Here is a 23,679-nt window from a genome sequence, read left to right as displayed (position 1 = left end):
CAATTTACATTGTGTCATTTTTATTGAAACTTATTCATTTTAATATGGAAGACATTTCAAAGTGTTGTTTTTGTTCTGTTTATTTATTCTAGTGCTTGTGGATACACAATATTTTTTGTTTTTCTGTCTGGTGGGTAGACGAATAAATCGGAAGGTTTTCCGGCACGTGAGCTGGCCACATACAGTTGTCCATGTGAGAAGCACGGGTTCTCCAAATGTAGTTCACACACTTGCAGCTATTGTCCTTGTGCTTTGTTGATGGTCATTGCAAAAGCGAGTCGCACTGGAAACTGTAAACATTAATTATTGGAAAGATTATGAGGGCCCTGGGGGGACGGGGGGACGATATTTATCAATGTTTTATTTTTTATTTTTTGCCAGAAACCTTCGCGGGAGTGTACTCAACAACTTCCCAAAGTTTCATGCCGATTGGATGAATGGTGTAGTAATGCACAAAGGACAAACAGACATACTTTCGTTTTTATATATATAGATAAGAGATTAGTAAGTTTATTTTTATTCAAATTAATCAATACATCTGTAGTAAATTTACAGAAATCTCATAAAACGTCATCATTAGAAGAAATAGTCAAATAACGAATATTTCTAAGCATCTAACTTTAAGGTCAAGCTTTCTAGATCGCAGGATGCAGATTTCAGCAACATTCAGTTCACTTTAGTTGAAGAAACATGCATTTAAGCATTTCTATGGCCGGAACTAATATCTACGACTGCTTAATGCAGGTTGCACTTTTTAAATGTGTGTCATTTCTGCTCTACATTTTAAGTTAAGCATTGCACATTTAGCTGCTAATCTAAATATTTGCCTTTTAATTACAGGACTTTATCGGTAGCATTCATTGGCCACAGACTATTTTCATCTTCAGGCTCAAAGTAATTGGACAAAGTGTTTATGGGGCAATCCTCATGGAACAGGTGGACGCCTCGCTTTGTGTATTTGCCTATTTCTCCCTGTAATTCTTTTATAGTGATTGGGTCTACTGTGCCTGTCTCAACATTGTTAGCTATGACGGCCCAGGATTTCACCCCCTTCGCTGTGGTGATACAGCAGGCGGCAGCCCAGATCTTGCTTGGGACATTAACCCTCCCTTTCGATATCGGTTTCTTCCCAGGGATGACTCCTACAATGGCGTAAGTCGTTTGGCATCCGTTAGTGTGTTGCCTCATTGTGGCGTCTTCATACTGTGCCCATAGTCCCTGGTTGAGTTTACCGTTCTGTGGCACAATGTTGGTCAAGGTGCAGGTGGACTCGGAGGCGTGTCCATCTACATGGTGTGAAGCTGGGTTGAGGTGTCCTCGGTCATAACCTGAGTCTTCGTAATCAGCATTAACAGCCTGGCTAGCCGCAAGCTTCGTTTTATCAATTGTCGTGAGGACCTCGTCTTCCATTGCCTTGCTGTTCTTGGGGTCCACAAGCTGTAAAATATAGAATGGGGCAAGTGGTCAGAAGTCTTCTCAGATCACTCTTATTTTACATTGTACCAGCTACACACTTATTATTTTTTGTGAAAAAGACCTCATATGTACAGGCAGTTGTGTGCTTTTCTTTCACATAAAGCATTTGGCAGCTAAGCAGTGAAGCAGGGGACCAGTTGGTGCCTAAACCTGAAATGCTGTTTCCTTCAATGATAACATTTCATACTTGGAGACGCTTCCAACTCAGTTCCCTGATTGAACCTGGGCAACCTTGCTTTATAAAGGGACAGTTGTGTTTATTCTCAGTGTTTCAAATATGAAACAAACCGTATCTTGGAGCAATAAGATGGTTTTATATAGAAGGGCTGTTGCATGAAATGTCCTTCTAGTGACCACAGAGAGCCAGTGGTGTGTGCTGATGCTGGTGAGAGACGTGACGTCTTTGCACGCTCTGCACCTACTACTCCATGCCCTTGAGAAGGGGCAAAAGGCAACCGTGTCAGAGCGTACTGTGTAAGGAGGTAATGCCCCTCTGAAAGCGGGTGGCCCAACATGCCAGGCAACATAGAGAGTTGTGGACACTGCTTTTATCAGCTGGTCACCTAGAGATGGTTTAACAAAAACAACTAGAACCCTTCAATAAAGAGACAATTGAGCAACATACTCTCTGTAGGTTTTATGTCAGAAGGTATGCAACGTTTACAACGAAATGTTTACAACGCACTACCATTACAACGCAGGCATTACCACGCATACCATTACAACGCATTGCGCTGGGGGGCGCTCTAGGATAGGGAATAAGTTACATTTTCTATCCAACACCTTCCCTAGTGTCCACGGGGACTGGAGTTGGAATAGAAAATTATACTTACCTCTATCCAGCACCTCTAAGCGCTATGCGTTGTAACGGTATTCGTTGTAAACACCGCGTTGTAAAGGTATGCGTGGTAAAAGTATGCGTTGTAACGTCATACATCCATGTCAGAATATTGTTAGCTGCAATATTGTTTAAGAGAAATGTTGTTTACAAAAATATAATACCCCAATGGGTGTAGATTTTGTCCTATGAATTCCGATAGCACATTATTTTTTAAACAAGTTTAGGACATGGTATTTTAGTGACAGAAGCCTTATACCATATCCTTTCCAGTCAATCAATCAGGGGGTTTAAAGCAAGCTACTCACCCGTGAGGGTCTCAAGGTGCTGTGGAGGGGGGGAGGGTGTGCAGCTCTGGGTCAGCCAAAGAGCCAGGTCTTGATACTCTTCCTGAAGGTGAGTCGGGGAGCGTCTGATGGTGACTGGAAGCTCGTTCTAGCTTTGTCCACGATGTAGGAGAAGGCTCTCCCACCGCTCTGGTTGTGCGGGGTTTCTGCTAGGGCGAGGTCGGCAGAGCGGAGGTTCCTTTTGGGTACGTGGAAGGAGACTCTTTCATTGAGGTATTTGGGTCCGGTGTTGTGGAGGGATTTGTAGGAGTGGGTGAGTATCTTGAAGGTTACTCTCTTCTCGACAAGGAGCCAGTGGAAGTCTCTCCGGTGTTGGATGATGTGCTTGTGTCGTGGGATGCCAAGGACTAGCCTGGTCATGGCGTTCTGGATGGTCTGGAGTTTGAGTAGCAGGGATTTGTTTATCACCACGTAGAGGGAATTTCCGTAGTCCAGTCTTCTTGTTATGAGTGCGTGGGTGACAGTCTTTCTCACTTCGGGGGGATTCACTTGAAGGTCTTGCGGAGGATGCGGCGAGTGTTAAAGTAGGTGGAGAAGTGTGGCTCACTGGTTAGAGGAGGCATACTCTGAAGCAGAGGTCAGACCCAGGACCAGGGTTCAATTCCCGACGCGGCAGGGTCTGAGCGCAAGTGTCCACAGACTCGATAATTCTCACTTTGGTGCCTACTCGAATCACGGGTTCACACTCTGCAACTCTGGGCAATAGCTTGCTTAATCTCCACTACGGCCCCCCGCGGCGGGATGCCTGGCTTTCACCTTGGGGATGCCCAGTATGGGTTATCTCACAGGGAAAAAGCCAGGACGGGTTCCCAATGCAAGCGCCGAGATGCCCAAGGGTAAGTCGAGCGCTATATAAGAACATACATACATACATACATACATACATACAGGTGGAGGTGACGACGTTGATCTGTCAGGTCATGGTGAGGGAGTAGTCGAGTATGATGCCGAGGTTCCGGCTGTGGTCCGTGGGGGGTGGGAGGGGTGCAGAAGGCCACCAGGAATTGACCCAAACTGATGGGGTGCGCCAAGGACGAGGACCTCTGTCTCCTCTGAGTTGAGGTTCAGACAGCTGGTGCTCATCCAAGCTTCGACATCTTTCATTCCTTCTTGGAAGCTAAGTCTGGTGGTTTCGGGGTCCTTAATGAGGGAGGATGAGCTGGGTGTTGTCGGCATAGGATACAATGCTGAGTCTATGCTGTTTGACGATGGCGGCAATGGGGGTATGTAGATGTTGAAGAGCGTGGGACTGAGCGATGATCCTTGTGGCACTCCGCAGTTGATCAATGTGGGTTCGGAGAGGAAAGGCGGGAGCTTGATCCTTTGGGTTCTGCCAGCGAGGAAGGAGTGGAGCCAGTCGAGGGCAGTTCTCTGTATTCCAGCATCGTGGAGTCTGGCTGCGAGAGTGCGGTGTGAGACGGTGTTGAAGGCTGCGCAGAGGTCAAGTAGGATGAGGGCTTTGATGTGGCCATGGTCTAGGAGCATGCGGATGTCGGGTGTGGAGGCGAGTAGGGCGGTCTCGGTGCTGTGGTTGCTGTGGAATCCACATTGGGAGGGGTCAGGGACGGAGTTCTTTTCCATAGAGTTTGTCAGCTGGGCGTTGAAGATCTTCTCGATGAGTTTGGCTGTGAAGGGAAGGAGGGAGATGGGTCGGAAGTTCTTCAGGTCCGTCGGATCTGCAGAGGGTTTCTTGAGGAAGGGTTTGACTTCTGTGCGTTTCCAGTCCTCGGGGAAAATGCTGGATTCGAAGGAGGCGTTGAGGGTGTGTCGCAGCTCGGGTGCTATGGCGGCTGTGGCTCTGTGGAAGATGTGCAGGGGCAGGGGTCAGTGGGGGCTATTGAGTGAGTGTTCTTCATGATCGTGGTGGTATCTTTGGTGGTGACTGGGGTCCAGGCGGTGATGGTGGGCTGTTGTCCCTGGAGGGAAGGATGGCTTCTGGAGTCTGCTCACTGAAGTTGTCGCAGAGGGCCTTGATTTTCAGGTGGAAGTAGGAGCCACGCTTCGTGCAGAGGTCCTGGGAGGGAGTGACATCCGAGGCTTCGCTGGGGAGGTTTGGTGAATTGCTGGGTGATGTTGAAGAGTTCCTTAGAGTTGCTGGAGTTGGTGAGGATTTTGTTCCGGGTGAAGGTCTTCTTTGTGGATCTTGTGCATTGGTGGTATTTTGTCATGGCGTTCTTGTAGGTGTTCAGGTCTTCCGGGTTTTCCTGTTTCTCCACCGTTTTTCAAGTCGTCTGCAGGATCACCTGGGTTCTTGGAGGTCGAAGGTGAACCGGGTGGCCTTCAGGGGGCGTTGTCTGTCTCCGGTGCGGAGGGGTGTGAGCTTGTCTGCGCAGTTGGTGATCCAGCTGTGTAGTTCTTTGGCTGCCGAGTTGGCATCGGTCGAGGCGGGGGTAGGGTTGTGGATGAGGGTGGAGTTGAGGTGCTCCTCTGTGACCTCCAGTCAGTACAACATGATCATTTTACCTCTAATATGAAGACTACAATCTCTAGAGTTTTCCCATGAATTGAGCCCATTTGTCACCTGTGCTGAGCTTCAAGTCTGGCTCCTGCTTGAGGTCTGCTCTGTCTTCACAATATCTGCATAATTTACTAAGCATTGCTCCAGCAACCTCGGGGCTACTTGGAAAACACAGGTGCATTCACAGGTGGTATTCCTTCTGTGTTCAGGAAAGACATTCTAGGCTGCAGATTACAAATACCAGAAAACACAAACTGAATAATTTTCTCTTAGAAGTATTGAAACTGCCTTAATCTCAGTCTGTGATTATCAACCAATATCACACAATATTCCCCTTCAAAAACTATTCAAGGCGCCATCATAGTCTTTGGAGTTTTATTCAAAATGCATTGATTTGAAGGAGATACAAAAGAGAAAAAAGTGTTTCAGGCTACACCTGCCCAACATTCCTGACATGCCAATGAACAGGAAGCTATTTTATAGCTCTCAGCTCCAGCCAGCGTGCACACACTATCTCAAAAAGAGACATGTTGTATCTCCTCTGTGGGCTTCAGCCCACCCATAGGCTTCTGATTTGCTGACTCCATTTCACTCAATTATTTGTTATCCTCATTTGTCCATTGCATGCATACCTCATGGCTCTTCCAGAGGTTATCCCTCCCTGAGAGCAGCGACCAACTACTCCTAAACATATGCAGCGGCCATTTTAGGGCATTGTTTTTGGACTACTTTTTTATTTCCTTACGAGCATTTTTCACAAGCGCTGCTGTTTATTTTTTTACTTGCATCATTCTCAGTTGCAACAGTTGAGCAAACCTGCGTGGTTTGTGTTTCCTTTCAGTTTTCACGGGTGAGTTGGGGGTTCAAGCAGAGCCTAGTTCTTTGTTTTGGAGCACTCCATACAGTGCTTGTGTTTTCGGTTTATACACTCCATCCTCATCTTTCTTTTTTTAATGAAGTTTTATATAGCACGAATACCACTCAAATGAATTATAGGATGCTTTACGTGAGCACCAGTCATTTCACACAAGGACACTTTCGTTTTTGTGGGAACAGGGAGATGAAGGGATTTGCCCAACATCACAGGATGTTGTGCCGATGCCGAAACTCGAACCCAGTTTCCCAGCTCCATAGTCGGCACATCCTCTCTGCGCCTGACCCTCCGACTTCAAGTGCTCTTCGCACTTTTTTTTAAAAACCTTTAAAAACCATCACTTTGAACAAGTACCTCTCAGTGGTGTGCCATAATGTGCCATATTAATATCAAAGTTTCCACATGTTAAAGAGATACATTCTTCGAGTATTTGATAAACCCTAATATGTTGCATTATCTACAATGCAAACCCTTTCAGAACTTTGAGCGGGTGTTGGCTTGCCCGTCTCTAACCATGGTAGCTAAAGAGCTCCCGCAGTTTAGAGCCCCAATCTCAGCAGTCACCGGAATTATATAGGCCAATAGAAGGCACGGACATCTATTTCTCCATTGGGTACGGCAGAGCAAGCGTGATCTGGAGTAATTAGCCAGTGGATCTGAACTCAGGAGTTGGGTTTCGGCAAGCATCATTAACTGCGACACGGAGCATTAATATGCAAGATTTTGAGGAATTCTTTTCCCTCTGGATATATTTACCATCAGCAGGCTTCGAAGCAGCTGGCTGGCCTGCCTATCACATGGGCTGACGGCACTTGATACAAGCCTTATTTATTTATGTAACTGGTTAATCCAAGCCACCACCTTCCCTAGATGGGCTGCTGTTGCCAATCAATGCTTGCACCTGTCTTTGTAAAACCTGACACTCTCTGACGTTTTGGGCTTTGTTTGGGTCCTTGTAAAGTGGTTAGATGGCTTCAAAGCACTAAAATAAATGAGCCCTGAGTAGCAGACATAGGAACCCCATCTTCGTTACTTCAAAGTTGCTGTTTCAGGCTCTTTCTCCTGCAGTCGCTTGTTCCCTCCGGTGCCTCCCTGACTGCTTGGCCCTTATCTCTCCCACCGTCATGGGTTGTTGTCTGCTACTTCCCTCCTGCTGCCCGTCGTCTTGTTTAAACCTGCAATTAGCCGTTTTTTCCCCTAATTGTCTGATTGTCAGCCACCTGTGGTAAACAGTTGCAGTTTTGTTTTAATAATCTACCACATGAACTGCTGCCCATGAAAGATGAGAGAGCGCAATTTGAATAAAACGTATATCCTAGCCATATTTAGACGCATATATTATAAACGTAGGAATGAAATGTATATCGTAACGTGAAGTGGACGCCTATAGCATAAAGGTCAACAGGAGCGACAACATGGTATGGGAAATGTAAATGTATTTACTGTTAAACATGCATGAGATTTAGAAGGCCCGTATACATAATGGGTTAATGTAGAAATGTGTAGAAATGCTCACGAAAAGTAGAACGTGTAAAAGTAGAATTCATGTACGTATGTAACTTTAAATGGAGTAACGTGGAGGAATATAACGTGGAGAAATATAACGTGGAGAAATGTACAGAGAAAACATATGACGACGTAACGAACAAGCTTATAACCTCGTACTCTATGTATTCTATATATTCTATGTAAATTGTATTCATTTAGAAGGAAAGGATTTACTAAAAACGAATATATAAATGTGTGTTAAAAGTTATACTGTGTAGAAGAAGTTTGTAGGAATGCTAGAAGAAGTTTGGGTCATTTGTGATTATAACCTGACTGACCAAGAGTTCGTAGGAGCGTAGTCCAATGTATGTAATTTAGTGGGCTCACAGGAGCCGTGAATAGCTTGATGTGGACGTGAGAGCCAAGGAGTCTAGCACTTGTTAGATTTAAGGTGACAATGCCGGACGGAGCTTATTACCTAAACGTGAGGAGAGACGCTTGGAATTCGAGTCTTGTTATGGAAAGACCATTCACAGGATCTAGAAGGGTCAAAATCACCGCTGTAACGTTAAAGTCTTGTTTATGGTCATTTGACTTTTGATCTGAAAAAGTCAGTTGAAGTCGCCAACAAGAAGACGAAGATGACATCTAAGGAGAAGGGTCAACCTAACGGACGACGCAAAGAGATGAAGCAATGGAAGAAGCCAGAAACTGACATCATCGGGGAAAGTCCGTGGTGGGCGTCAAGGGGCGTTTCACCCACACTGTGATTGTGTATTTTAGGGACAGCACCCCGGGGATAAGGGAGCGAAGACAATGAGCGAGAACAGCGAAGAGCTCAGGGCAAGCAAGAGCGCAGATGACTTGAACAGATGCGCTGAGTGAGATCAGAGCGCAAGGGAGCAGTAGGCCGAGGACCCTTAGAGAGCGGATGGGTAGGCAGAGAGGGTACTGCTTCTGAAACTTAGGATTCCTTTAGAGGCTAAGAGAGTTTGAACTTCTTTGGAAGTCAAACTGCTGACACCTTTTTAGGTAAGGAACTTGCGAAGTAGGGATGTCACTTAGTATAGAGTAGGGACAGATTTAACTTGATTATTTTTTCTCTCACTGCAGATGACGCAGAAGAACCACTTCATATCGATCCTTTTAATTTACTGATTTTGGAAATGACTTTAATTGTATTTGTTTATAGACTGAGGTTCTTTAGGGAATACATGTTCCTTTTGGTTCCGACATATTTGATGAATTTGATCCTGAGAGGATTGTATTTGCAACTTTTCTTAATTTCATATTAAACCTTTTAAACTTTAACAGTTGTAAGTGATTCTTTAGAGTGGTGTCCGTATATGGGGTTTGTTTTACCTATATGAGGGTTGTCTTTTACTCAATGACAGATATCAACGATCCAAAACTGTTGAATGAGATAAGTTATCAGATTAATCATAAAAGAGATTAAAATCTCATTCCCCGCAGTTGGTAGCAGAGGATGGTTATCTTCTTGAGGAAGACGACCTAGGCCAGGTTTAGTTTACCCCAAGGTCCCTAGTCATCGACGACCAGAAGAAGAATCCCAGCCAAAGACGGTACTGACGGTGCGTCGAGAGAAAAGCAGCAGAGTCGGTCGAGAGTGAGTATAAGGGTCATGCGTTGTAAGATTGCGGTGTTTTATGTTGTACCTGTGTTGTAATGTCAAGCGGAGTTGAATGCCTGTAGTGTGATTGAGGGAAGGTTGTGAGCGCGCGCAACCGGATGAAATCTTAAGTTCCAGAGAAGGACTTAAGTGGTTCGGGTGTATCGAACACCCAGAGTAATTTGTCTACCATTGAAAGGGAGTCATGAGGTACCATTGATTGCCCGACAGACCGATGATAGGGGGAGCGTATGAGTGAGTGTATGAGTAACGGACGCTGGTCGTACGTTTACTGTGTGTAAGTAACCTATCAGTTAAGGCAAGCGTCCGACCGTAAGAGGAAAGACGCTTTGCCAGTTGAGGTAGCAATTACAGTTAGACTGTGGCCGTACAGTCAGAGAAAAGTGATCGCTTGGACGGAAGTAGTCATTTTTCAGCGTATGAATGAAACGCATGCAAGATCGCGAGACGAGTTGAGAAAGGAGGGAAACTGCTGAAGAAGGGACGAGTGACGTCAGCGTAGAGCCGCGCTGAGATTGGTCGGTTGACGTAGAGCCGCACTGGGATAGGCTGATTAGCGAGAGTCGCACAGGGATTGGTGGTTGTCATCAGGACGAAAACAAGGAAGAGAATTAATAAGGAACATCGTACATTATCGAAAATGAAGTGTTTTAAGGGTTTAAGAAAAATCTTTAGGAGAAATAGAAGAAACTTATATGCCGGAGAAGAAGCTCCACCAGAAGGCACACCAGCTTATCATATGGCAGTAAATGTAGGCTTACACTCGATACTATGGATCACCGAGTGGAATAGGCTAACTGAAGGGGAAAAGGAACTGACGTTTCCGAGATTCAGAACGTTTAAGCTAGACGTGTTGAACCAACTGAAAGCGGTAATGCTCTCAACGAGACCTCTACCGAGGCCAACACAATTCGAAGCCCTTAGTGCATGGTTTAGAGCAGCGCACGAAAAGAGCGTGAAGAGGCGCCAAGAAAGAGTGAGACGATCAGTAAAGGCAGTACAGGATGCTAAATGGGACGATGAAGCTAAAAAGTGGAGGGTGCAAAAGATAGAAGCAGACAAACTGTTCACCATGATAGAAGCTACGGGAGAAAAGAAACCTCTAGAAGAAGAAGACGAGGATAGTGAGACAGAGGAGGATCTGATAGAGAGGCTATTAATAGATAGACCACCTCCGTACAACAGCGAAGTCGTAAGTCCCATATTACAGCAAGAGGACGGAGCTAGATGGGGGGAGTATAAACCGATCCCAGTAACGGAGTGGGACTCTAACAAGAGTGAGGAAACACCCCAAACTAGTTCTGAACAAAGAGTAGTGGGAAGATTCGTGGTCCAGAAGGTGCCAGAGACGCAATGTGCAAGGTCGTACCAAATGCCAGACGCTTTACAAGTACCTGTTACCATAGGCCCTATTGTGTCAATCTACAACCCAGAAGGGGTCCAGCAGGAAGAACAGGCACGATGGGACAGGGAAAGGGCAGAGATGGAGAATAGGAATGCCGTAATGAATCCTCAAAGGCAGATACTAGCACCGATGAGTCGGAGTACCCCATTAGATTCCGCAACAGGTCCCAGGATAGAACAGGGAGGTCAAAGAGGGCAAATGGATTTAAGGGGACCTAAACCGAAGTCTTATAAGGAATTAAGAGAATACCTGAAAGATTGGGATACTGCCGAAGAGGCTCGGGAAAAAAGTTTAGAAACAGGAGCTGAGTGGAGAGACCAAGATAACAGGGTTCTCTCTCATTGTGGAGCTGGCGAGAGCAGCCCGGAGTGGGAGAGAGGGAGTCAAGAAAGCAGAAGAGATATGTGCCCTACCATTAGCGGCAATAGGCAAATGTGCGATGACAGGAGTGCAGGGTGTGGCGAAGTGCCTCGCGTCACCTTCAGTGAAGGAGAACGAAGGACGCAGGAGTACCGGAATACTTTTAGGTGCACACACCATGCCTCAGATGAGGATGTGCGACACTGGAATCACGGAAACATGGAGAGTCGTGAAGCGTCTCGACATGCATCCGGTGATAGTGGACGAAGTCATGAGAATCTAGGGAGTCGCGAAATGTCTCGCCATACTTCTGGTAATCAGGAACGAGATCACGGGAACATGGAAGACCGGCGAGGGCCTTTCATTTTATTAAGCGACACCAGACGGCAAGCAAGTTGCAGTGGTCTAGAACAGAACGGTGGATCCTATCTCGTATCTGGAGAAACCGAGCCAAAAAGGCGGAATGTAGGGTTGGGGGATGGAGCATTATTCCACCATACCCCACGGGAAGATGGAAAGGCTTGGGATCTAGAGAGGTGGGAACAAAGAGATGGAAGGAAGACTCCTCATAACTCACCTGTGCTTAGGCGTAGGACGCATAGTGGAGGTGAGAGGGATATGAGAGAACAACCTAGGACTGAAGTACTGAGAGCTGAAATAAAGGCAAGACGGATTGATGTAATGAGTCTGAAGTCAGACTTAGATGAAATAATTGACGGCACAGTGGCAATCGAGAGGCTAGAGCTGTATGCGCCAGATGAGATACTGTTTTTATCTAAAGATGTTACTCGGAAAGCGAGAGCAGCTCATGAGAAGTTATCTGAATTGGCAGAAAGGTATATGATAGACATATCACGAACCAAAGCTCTACAGCCGAACCATAGGTTAAATTGCACAGACCGAGATCTAGATGAGCGTAGAACGATCGGACTGAGAGTACACATAAGGGAATTAGTAATGTGTATTAGGATATGGAGAGATCTGGATAGATGGGAGGAAAGATGGTCCAAGAAGGGATCAGTCAGAAGAAGTGTACTAGTGAAGTCCCAGGATACAGACCTAATGCGAATGGAAGCTTTCCCTTTGCGAGAAATCGCGAATGGAAACTACGTTCACGTACCCTGGAGTAGGGGGGATTTGGCGGCATTCACAAATTCCTTCCCAAAGCTTAGAGAAAATCCCGTAGAGTGGTACAAGCAGGTAGAGAGGTTCGTGAAGATCTCTAAGGTACTTTGGATCGATTTGAACACATTGTTCGATATCGTAGTACCCGGAGATTTGTGGACGGCATGCAAACTTAGTATTGAATGGCCTACTTGTGAGCCTCCGAGAGATACCCGGACGAATGGTCCATCAGTTAGAGTCATGGAAAAATACGAGAGAGTAATAACATGGCTAAAAGAGAAAGTGCCGGTGCAAGACATAGACTGGGTCAAGATAGATCGAACAACTCAGGAGCCGAAAGAGACAGTCCATGAGTTTTATGAGCGATTGCTGAAAGCATTCAAGCAGTACAGTGGGTTAGATGTAATGGATCCTAAGGACATAGGACAGTTTATGTCGAAGTTTGTTCTCGGATTGAGACCCGACATAAGCCTAATGATTCAACAGCATTTGATCTGTTGGCAGAACAAACCTTTAGATGAAATTCTAAGGTATGCCAGGTACTGTAGCGATGAAATAGATTCAAAAGCAAAGAGGCTCAAGGAAAAGCTGATGTTGGTGCAGATGCAATCAGCTGGAAAGGGTGGACAGCGGCAACAGGGAACAGGAACGCAAGCAAAGAAACAGAATATTCAGAGCAGAGATGAGGAGGAAAGACCGAGACCGAGAATGGATATCGCGACACTGAAAAAGACAACTAGATGCCATCAGTGTAACGAGGTGGGACATTGGAGACGTGAATGTCCTTACAATGCTGAGACAGGGGAATTAGAACAGGAGGAGGAAGAGGTGCAGAATAACGTGGTTAAGGGAGCAACAGTCCCGAAGGGAAAGTTTGTCAAAGGGGGGACTCAGACTCCTCGAGCCCCGTTTCCTCAACCACCTCGCATTACAAATGGAGGAAAAACCTATAGACAAATGCCATTGCTCGTAGGAGGAGAAGAATGCTACTACGTTGATCCTCTTACAGGGCAACGAGTGAATAGGGAGGAAGACTGTACTCTAGGAGCAGCCCTGGAAGTAGATCAGAGAGGACCATACGTAGAGGCTGAAGTAGCTGGATGTCCTACAACCTTTTTGGTGGATACGGGGGCCACTCGATCCACGTTGAGATCCGCGGTAGTCCCAGGTCTGCCAATATCGGGAGAAATGATTCAGGTGGTAGGAGTCGCAAACAAGAGGATGGCGAATCCTCTGACCGAACCAGTGTCAGTAAAGATAGGGAATTACAGTGACGAACACCAGTTTGTGATCTGTGATTCTAGTCCTGTGTGTTTGCTAGGGAGAGATCTGTTGTGTAAACTGAATTGCACAATACATTGCACCCCTGAAGGAGTAGAAGTGCAGACCAATGATGAGGATGCTGATTTTAAAGTTGTGAACTCACAGGAATGTGTGGAACTATATCCTACCTTAACAGTGGAGGAGCTTCCACAGGATTTGAGGGAGAAAGTCTCAGAGGAGGTATGGGACTTTACTGGAGAAGAAATAGGATTGATCAAGGGAGTAGAACCAGTAAAGATCCTGGTAAGACCCCATGCTGAGTATCCAAGAACACCACAGTATAAGTTGACACCGGAGACGATTGCAGGAATAAAGCCTGTGATCGAATCCATGATTAAACAGGGAATACTGAAGGAGATCGTGGGTAGTCCATGTAACTCCCCGATCATGGGTTTGCAGAAGCCTAGTGGAAAATACCGAATAGTGCAGGATCTTCGAAAGATTAATAATATTGTTGTCTCATGTTGTCCAGTGGTACCGAATCCATCAGTGATCTTATTTCAGATACCATTCCAAGCTGAATGGTTTACCGTGATCGATTTGTGCCAGGCTTTCTTTTCGATTCCTTTAGATGAAGAGAGCCAGTATCTTTTCGCTTTTAAGCTGGAAGATCGCGTTTTAACATGGTGTCGTATCCCTCAGGGGTATACAGAAAGCCCATCGATTTTTAACCAGCTATTGAAGAAAAATCTTGAAAGTCTAGTACTGCCCAAGAATTCAGTTCTGGTCCAGTACATAGACGACCTCCTAGTTGCGTCAGAAACTGAGGAAGCTTGCAGAGAAGACACCATAACCTTGTTAAATCACTTGGCCGAGAACGGGCACAAGGTGTCTCCGAGTAAATTGCAATATTGTAAGACTGAAGTGCAATACTTGGGCCATAGGATTGAAAAAGGAAAGCGGAAGGTGTCACCAGACAGAATAGAGGCGATTATGAAGATGAACGCGCCTACAACACAAAGAGAAGTCAGGATGTTCCTAGGCATGGTCGGTTATTGTCGACAGTGGATAGCCAACTTTTCACTGAAGGCAAAAGCGTTATTACAACTGACGCACAAAGGAGTAAGTGATCCGGTACCATGGGACAAAGATTGTTTGATGGCGTTTTTGCAGCTGAGGGAGGACTTATGTCGCGCCCCGGCTTTGGGAATGCCAGATTATACAAAACCATTTTTGCCTTACTGCTGCGAGAGAGAGGGATGCGCTTTAGCGGTTTTAGCCCAGATCCATGGAGATGCGCGCAGGCCAGTGGCGTATTTTTCGGCTACATTAGATCCAGTAGCCGCAGCGTTGCCCGGATGTCTCAAATCCGTAGCCGCAACGGGTGTCAGCATTGAACGTTCTGAAAGCGTGGTAATGGGACATCAGTTAGTGGTGTACGTGCCGCATTCTGTGGAATTGTTAATGACCAGGACGAAGACTCAGCATCTGACGAATAGCAGGCTCACACGCTACGAGCAAGTCATACTGGCTGCCGAGAATGTGACCCTAAAAAGATGCTCCGTCTTGAATCCTGCTACTTTGATGCCACTTCCAAATGAGAGTGATGATGAAATTTGTACAGATCATGACTGCCTTGATGTGACTGAACTATGCACCAAACCGAGACCAGATATCGTAGATGAGCCATTGACTGACCCCGATGAAATTTTCTTTGTTGATGGTTCATGCGTAAGAGACGATATCGGTCAGCTGAGAGCAGCATATGCAGTTTGTACAATTACCAGAGTTGTGGAAGCCGCCTGCCTGGAAGGAGTACATTCCGCTCAGGTAGCTGAAATTATTGCTTTGACGCGTGCCTGTTTAGCAGGTAACAAAATTCGAGTCACCATATACACCGATAGCCAGTATGGTTTCGGGGTAGTTCACGACTATGGGCAGTTATGGTCTCAAAGAGGTTACATGACCTCCTCGGGTTCTCCCATTAGGAATGGAGAATTCGTGAGACTTTTGTTAGAGGCATTGCAAGGCCCGACAGCTATTGCAGTGGTTAAATGTGCTGCACATACAAAAAATGTAGACTTTGTATCCCAAGGCAACCGCTATGCGGATGAAGTAGCGCGTTACTGCGCAGAACAGGGATATTCTCACACTGATGTAAAAGTGGGGGGGGTCCTAGAAAGAACTGAACTGACAATGTTGTTAGATACTGTAGATACGTGGGATGAATTGAGATGTGTTCAGGAAAATGCACCAGATGATGAGAAAAAGAGCTGGGAAACAGCGGGTTGCATTAGAAGTGAGATGAACTTTTGGATCTCTGCCGATGGGAGAGCAGTTTTACCAAATGAACTTGTTAGTCCAATGGCAAGGAAATTGCATGGATCAGCACACATAGGAAGAGATGCTATGGTGAGAGTATTCAGACAAACGTGGTTTAATCCCAAGTTCAGAGTAGCGGCAGAAGCAGTGTGTCAGCGATGTGCGATCTGTCAGCAACTAAACGTGGGAAAGAGAACACCAGTTACATTGAGTCACATAGGAAGGTCTGGGGGGCCTTTCAATAGGATGCAGCTTGATTTTATAGAAATGCCTCCATGCAACCGACTTAGATACGTTTTAGTGATTGTCTGCATATTTTCTAGATTGGTTTTAAGCTTACCCTACACGTAGGTGCGATACACTTACAGTAGCAAAATTGTTACTTAGAGAGTTAATACCGAGGTTTGGGGTGCCATCCTCTTTGGAATCGGACAGAGGAACTCATTTTAACAGCGAAGTAGTGAAGATGCTATGTTCAGCTTTGAATATCGATCAGAAGTTACACTGCAGCTACCGACCAGAAGCTTCAGGGATTGTAGAGCAAATCAACAGTACGATCAAGTCCAGACTTGCCAAAGTTTGTTCATCGACATCCCTGAGTTGGCCAGACGCACTTCCAGTGGTTCTTATGAGCATACGTAGCACACCTGATAGAAAAACAGGTCTCTCTCCACATGAAGTGCTAATGGGGAGAGCTATGAGATTGCCATCGGTTCCAACTGCAGCGCTAGTGAACATCACAGACGATTTGATCTTGGACTACTGCAAGGGACTATCTGATGCCATTAATTCTGTGTCCCTCCAGGTCCAGGCTGCAGAGGTTCCATCAGCACAGGATTTGTGCCATGACCTGAGTCCGGGGGACTGGGTTCTGGTGAAAAAACACGTCAGGAAGAACTGCTTAGATGTGCGCTGGAGAGGACCGTTTCAAGTCATACTTGTTACAAACACTGCAGTAAAGTGTGGAGGCTTGCCAAACTGGATACATGCCTCACACACCCGAAGAGTGCCAACACCTCTAGAAGAAACAGCTCCTCTCTCGGATGAGAATCCAGCGGAAAGCAGAGAAGCCACAGAGGGGGAATGCCAAGCTGTAGAGGTGACCGAAGAGGCTGAGCCTGTGTCGGAACAGGTCGACGAAGGTCAGGACAACAGTGGGACCGAAGTCGCCTCAGGAGAAGAAAGTAATTGGGAGTCCGACACAGATATCGAACAAACTGAGGGTGACCAAGAGACAAGTCCAAGAACAAGGAGCAGAAGGACAAGGAGTGACGAAGCCAGTTGGCCGGAGAGAAGGAAAAGGCCAAGCTCGGAAGAAAAGCAAGAACGAACTCTTGTCCCGATTGCTGAAGAATCGGATCAAGAAGAGGAAACGACAGACTCAGGAACTGAGAGTCCAAGAAGATCGAGAAGGGTACGTGTGCCCTGCAGAAGGTACGCCACCCCGGAATGGACTTATTTAGCAGATGTCTTGGGGACAGAAATCTGGGAGAGTGAAGAGCGTGAAAGTAATCGATCTCGATCCATTTGTGGCAGTGGAGATATGGATGTTGACGCCTGGACTCGAGACTGAGGGGTTACTGACTTTCACACTTCCCATACCCCCATACTTGAGTCAGATCAAAGATTTAGTGTTAAACAGATTACAATTTCCAACATTTGGTCATCAAATACCAGAAGAGGAAGACAAGGTCATTCGCCTTGAGTTATTGGAACTTGTTGCAAAAGCTGCAGGTACGAGAATAATTGTTGATGCATAAAAACTTTTGTATATAAGTTATAAAGAAGAAGATAACCTAGCGCCGAGTGGAAAGAAGAATAAAGTTAGGGATTACATTTAGAGGACGGAGAAGGGCTAGGGTTGTCTGCTGCTAAAAAGAGAAAAGACATTGTTGTGAAAAAAAAAAAAAAAAAAAAAAAGACTTCTGTTGATAAAGAGCACTTTAAAGACTGAGAAAGCAAACAAAGCAACCAAAGACTGGAAAAGAAAATTTTCGCTAGAGAACGAGCTACACTGTTCTTGATAACATGGAGAACGGCAACCCAAACAGGAAAGCCAGATGCATAGTAGGTACACTTATAGCAATAGTAATATTTCTCATAATTACAGTAGTGACAATATCATACATAATAGGACATGAAAGCGATGAAGAAATAGCAGATGTGAAGCCTGTAACGACTTTGAAACCTGCTCTTGTGGGAAAAAAGGAGGAGAGCAATGTTATACGTGAAAAGGCGTTACTAGCAGATGAAGCCCGTAGATTACATGTAGACGAGTCACAGGGAAATTTTAGGTCAAACGCATATGCTAAACTGTTGTATGAATATATCGATGCCATGGAGGCCAAAGATTGCTACGTTTGTATGCAATTGCCGGCTTCTGTAGATGAAGGCATTAGGTATCACCATCTCCCATTGACTTATGGGATAACATGTAGTTTACTGCTTAGTATATTTTATGGTAGAGAAGGATTTGAGTACTACTTTTCAAATTATGATTCGGTACTGCCTGAAGTTCCGAATTATAAGCAAATGAATAAGTGGGACTATTACAAAAAGGAGGATAGATTAGCCAAATTCTTTCTTCCCTGGGATACATTAGACACATCATACGCACGTAGAAACAATCTGACTTGCAAAGTGTCAGAGGTAGAGAAAAAGTTCATAGGACAAGTAGATGACCGATACAGAAGGCAGAAGATTCTAAAAATGTCAGGACAATGGAAAACAGATTGGACAGAAGAAGAGAAGGCACATAAAAAGAAAGGTAGCAATGGTCCAATAGCATTGGATAGAACGCAGAAGGGAAAGTTATGTTTAGCTCGAAGCAAGACATATTACGAGAGTGAATTTGTAGGTGAAGTTAATTGCGAGCATGCTTTTAAGTTAGAGTATTATACGAAAGATTTTATGAAAGGGATGCAAGCTATTCCGAATGTGTATTTTGTATGTGGAAGAAACGCCTATGTAAAACTACCTGACAATTGGTATGGTTCGTGTTACTTGGCAATTGTCTTCCCCAAAATATATCATGCAAAGGATTTAGCGATCATAGAAGGAAAAGCTTCGACGAGAACGAAGAGGGAAGTAGGAGATGCAGAGGTAGTAGGAGATGTATTTGGAGCGATGTTTCCATTGTTAGGTTTAATTCTTAACGATGTTAAGATTAGGAGACTAGCTACAGTTGTAGATAGATTGTCTGCAAGTACTGCAAGGTCATTAATGTTAGTAGAGGGCGAGATGCAATCGATTAGAGCAATGGTTCTTCAGAACAGACTTGCTCTAGATGTAATATTAGCAAAAGAAGGCGGAGTTTGTAAGGCTTTGAAGGTTCAGGAATGTTGTACTTATATTCCTGATAATTCAAAACCACTTGAGAAGGTCATAAGCAACATTACACAGATTCACCAAGAAATCGAAGATTTGTCGAAAATAAATGTTTGGGAAAAAGTAGGACATGGAGTAGGAAAGGTTGGAAGTTGGTTTGCTAACCTTGGCAAAAGTATAGTATGGTATATATTAAAACCTGTATTAATAGTATTAATTTGCATAATTACATTATTGGGATTAGTGAAACTATATAAATGGTATATGTCGAACCGGTTACAAAGATCGATGAGAGATCAGGAAAGGAGATTAGCTGTTTTACAAGATCAACAATATAAAAGTTTGAGAGCACTCGAAACGATAAAAAGAGGGAATGTTGTAACTAGTTCTGTGTAAAGGGTGCTATTCAAATTGCATTTAGTGATGACTCCTAAAAGTCATCAAAGGGGGGAACTGAGAGAGCGCAATTTGAATAAAACGTATATCCTAGCCATATTTAGACGCATATATTATAAACGTAGGAATGAAATGTATATCGTAACGTGAAGTGGACGCCTATAGCATAAAGGTCAACAGGAGCGACAACATGGTATAGGAAATGTAAATGTATTTACTGTTAAACATGCATGAGATTTAGAAGGCCCGTATACATAATGGGTTAATGTAGAAATGTGTAGAAATGCTCACGAAAAGTAGAACGTGTAAAAGTAGAATTCATGTACGTATGTAACTTTAAATGGAGTAACGTGGAGGAATATAACGTGGAGAAATATAACGTGGAGAAATGTACAGAGAAAACATATGACGACGTAACGAACAAGCTTATAACCTCGTACTCTATGTATTCTATATATTCTATGTAAATTGTATTCATTTAGAAGGAAAGGATTTACTAAAAACGAATATATAAATGTGTGTTAAAAGTTATACTGTGTAGAAGAAGTTTGTAGGAATGCTAGAAGAAGTTTGGGTCATTTGTGATTATAACCTGACTGACCAAGAGTTCGTAGGAGCGTAGTCCAATGTATGTAATTTAGTGGGCTCACAGGAGCCGTGAATAGCTTGATGTGGACGTGAGAGCCAAGGAGTCTAGCACTTGTTAGATTTAAGGTGACAATGCCGGACGGAGCTTATTACCTAAACGTGAGGAGAGACGCTTGGAATTCGAGTCTTGTTATGGAAAGACCATTCACAGGATCTAGAAGGGTCAAAATCACCGCTGTAACGTTAAAGTCTTGTTTAAGGTCATTTGACTTTTGATCTGAAAATGTCAGTTGAAGTCGCCAACAAGAAGACGAAGATGACATCTAAGGAGAAGGGTCAACCTAACGGACGACGCAAAGAGATGAAGCAATGGAAGAAGCCAGAAACTGACATCATCGGGGAAAGTCCGTGGTGGGCGTCAAGGGGCGTTTCACCCACACTGTGATTGTGTATTTTAGGGACAGCACCCCGGGGATAAGGGAGCGAAGACAATGAGCGAGAACAGCGAAGAGCTCAGGGCAAGCAAGAGCGCATATGACTTGAACAGATGCGCTGAGTGAGATCAGAGCGCAAGGGAGCAGTAGGCCGAGGACCCTTAGAGAGCGGATGGGTAGGCAGAGAGGGTACTGCTTCTGAAACTTAGGATTCCTTTAGAGGCTAAGAGAGTTTGAACTTCTTTGGAAGTCAAACTGCTGACACCTTTTTAGGTAAGGAACTTGCGAAGTAGGGATGTCACTTAGTATAGAGTAGGGACAGATTTAACTTGATTATTTTTTCTCTTACTGCAGATGACGCAGAAGAACCACTTCATATCGATCCTTTTAATTTACTGATTTTGGAAATGACTTTAATTGTATTTGTTTATAGACTGAGGTTCTTTAGGGAATACATGTTCCTTTTGGTTCCGACATATTTGATGAATTTGATCCTGAGAGGATTGTATTTGCAACTTTTCTTAATTTCATATTAAACCTTTTAAACTTTAACAGTTGTAAGTGATTCTTTAGAGTGGTGTCCGTATATGGGGTTTATTTTACCTATATGAGGGTTGTCTTTTACTCAATGACAGATATCAACGATCCAAAACTGTTGAATGAGATAAGTTATCAGATTAATCATAAAAGAGATTAAAATCTCATTCCCCGCAAAGACATTACATCCTTCCCTCCATCCGAGCAGCACCTCTTCCCTGTTGTGCGATGTTTCTTACGAGCTGTACGCGGGAACATGCGGTCAATGAAAGCAGGCTTTAATTGTTGTCTAGCAATCCCTGTAAAGCCAAGCTCACAATCACGACACTGGCCGTGAGGGTTCTGCAGCGCCATGTGGCACTGAGCGTCCCCTCGACCAGAAAGAAACCCCATTCTTTCACAACAACGCGTTACACCAGTCTCCACCATTACAGCTCAGCATTCCCCCTCCTTTATAGAGCAATGTCACAAAAGAAGGAAGCGGGCAGGAGTCGTCTTTGTGCAACACACCATTCTACAACTGCTCTCGCTATTCTGCAACACAGTATGAAAGTGTGTATTGGAATTTAAAAAATGCTCTTGTTGTATAAACAAAAACAGCAACTGGTAGGAATTCCAGTAATAAGCACACACATTTTGGACACCGATGGTCCATTTTATGGAATGTATGGCCTTTTTAAATGTTTTTCAACTCCACAGAATTTCACTCTACTCAATACAAAATAAATACACCCCCACATAAAACCACTCAATGCCACATAGCAACAATCCAAATAAATACACTCAACACCACGCCACGTAATTCCTCTTAACATTATTTCACTCAACACCACACAGTTCCATGCCACATATTTCAACTTCACACATCTCCATTCCACACCACATAATTCCACAGCAAACCACGTAATTCCATTCCAAAACCCAAATCCACTCAATCTATCAATCAATCAGGGGAATTGTAAGTGCGCTACTCACCGTGAGGGTCTCAAGGCGCTGAGGGGGCGTGAGGGGCGGCTCTGCAATTCTGTTCAGTTAAAAAGCCAGGTCTTGAGCGTATTCCTAAAGATGTTCAGGGAGGGGGTGCGCCTGATGGCAGTAGGGAGCTCATTCCAGGTCTTGGCTGCGATGTAGGAGAAGGTTCTTCCACCTGTTCTGGCTCTTTGGATGTGAGAGGTTTCGGCGAGGGCGAGGTCGGTGGATGGGATGTTTCTCTTGGGTACATGGAAAGAGATTCTCTTGTTGAGGTATTGGGATCCGGTGTTGTGGAGGCATTTGTAGACGTGAGTGAGTATCTTGAAAATAACCCTCATCTTGACGGGAAGCCAGTGTAGGTTTCGCAGGTGTTGGGTGATGTGTTTGTGTCGAGGGATTCCGAGGATGAGTCTGGCTGCGTTTTTCTGTATGGTCTGGAGCTTGCGAAGCAGAGATTTGTTGATCCCGGCATAGAAGGCGTTTCCGTTGTCTAGTTTGCTGGTTAAGTGTACATCGGTGACACTTTTCCTTGATTCGGGGGGGATCCATTTGAAGGTCTTTCGTAAGGATGCAGAGGGAGTTGAAACAGCTGGAGGCAAATACGATGACCTGTTAGGAGATGGAGAGGAAGGAGTTGAATATGATGCCGAGGTTTTGGGCATGGTCCGTGGGGGTGGGAGGGCTGCTGAGGGCGGTGGGCCACCAGGTGTTGTCCCATGTGAAGGGGGAGTGCCTGAGGACGAGAACCTCTGTCTTCTCAGAGTTGAGCTTCAGACAGCTGCTGCTCATCCAGGATGCAACGTCTTTCATTCCTTCCTGAAAGTTGAGTCTGGTGGTGATAGCTGGGTGTCGTCGGCGTAGGATACTATTTTAAGTCCGTGCTGTCTGACGATGGTGGCGAGGGGGGTCATGTAGATGTTGAAGAGCGGGTGGCTGAGCGACGATATTTGTGGTACTCTGCAGTTGATTTCCGTGGGTTCGGAGAGGAAGGGTGGCAGTCTGATTCTTTGGGTTCTGCCGGTGAGGAACAAGCGGTTCAAGTCGAGGACGGTTCCTTGTATGCTGGCTTTGTGGAGTGAAATGAAATGAAATGAAAGGAGGATTTATAAAGCGCGTGGCTGCCCGTGAGCGACCCAGCGCTAGAGAATGAGCTGACAGAGTGAAGGTGAAAGGTTATGGAAAAAGCCAAATTTTCAGAAGCGTACGGAAAGCAAGAAGGTTGGGTTCGGCGCGCAAAGTCAGGGGCAAAGAATTCCACAGCTTGGGGGCATTATAAGAAAAGAGGTGGCCTCCTGTCCGAGCCTTTTTAATCCTACGTATGTAGGATAGGATAGTAAGAGGCTCTGAATTAGGAGCTTCCTGGTGTCCTGGGGAGAAGGGGGAGGATTTTGCAGGTGGTCCGGAGGATGCCATAGCAGGCCCCTGCTGTCTTCCTGGCTTGCGTGTTAAACGTAAGATCCCGGTCAAGCCATATGCCCAGGCTCTTAATGTTTTGTTTTGGGCCGGTGAAGGTCCCATACAGGGTGGCCACAGAGCCTTCGTATGCAGTAAGTCTGGCGTCTGACGGTGAGTGTGCAGTAGGAGATGGCGTTGAACGCTGCAGAGAGGTCAAGAGGGCTGTGTGTGTACTTGGTCGAGGAGGGTGCAGATATTGTCTTTGGTGGTGAGTTGGGCGGTCTCAGTGCTGCCGTTGCTGCAAAATCCGGATTGGAAGTGGTCGAGGATGGAGTTTTCTTCAATTATTTATTTATTTATTAGGAGTTTTATATGGCGCTGGCCAGACCTGAGGGTATCAGAGCGCTTCACAACAAATTTAAA

At 45.1% G+C, this 23,679-nt stretch overlaps 1 protein-coding gene across 3 annotated transcripts in view; it reads right to left on the bottom strand.

Annotated features, from left to right (window-relative positions):
- Positions 1 to 473: 473 nt before the first annotated feature.
- The window catches only part of LOC147725667 (endonuclease domain-containing 1 protein-like), a 102,443-nt gene continuing 79,237 nt past the window's right edge, over positions 474 to 23,679 (bottom strand). For all 3 annotated transcript variants that reach the window (XM_086964344.1, XM_086964346.1, XM_086964345.1), the window contains exon 3: positions 474 to 1,437. In XM_086964344.1, coding sequence (XP_086820470.1) covers positions 835 to 1,437 — 603 coding nt within the window. In that variant the 3' untranslated portion in view covers positions 474 to 834. The remainder of the gene's footprint in view (positions 1,438 to 23,679) is intronic.

Source organism: Lissotriton vulgaris, chromosome 3_2 (assembly GCF_964263255.1).
Source record: "Lissotriton vulgaris chromosome 3_2, aLisVul1.2, whole genome shotgun sequence".
NCBI lineage: Eukaryota > Metazoa > Chordata > Amphibia > Caudata > Salamandridae > Lissotriton > Lissotriton vulgaris.
Note: the sequence above shows the minus strand (reverse complement) of the source record. Positions and strands in the feature narration are given on the sequence as shown.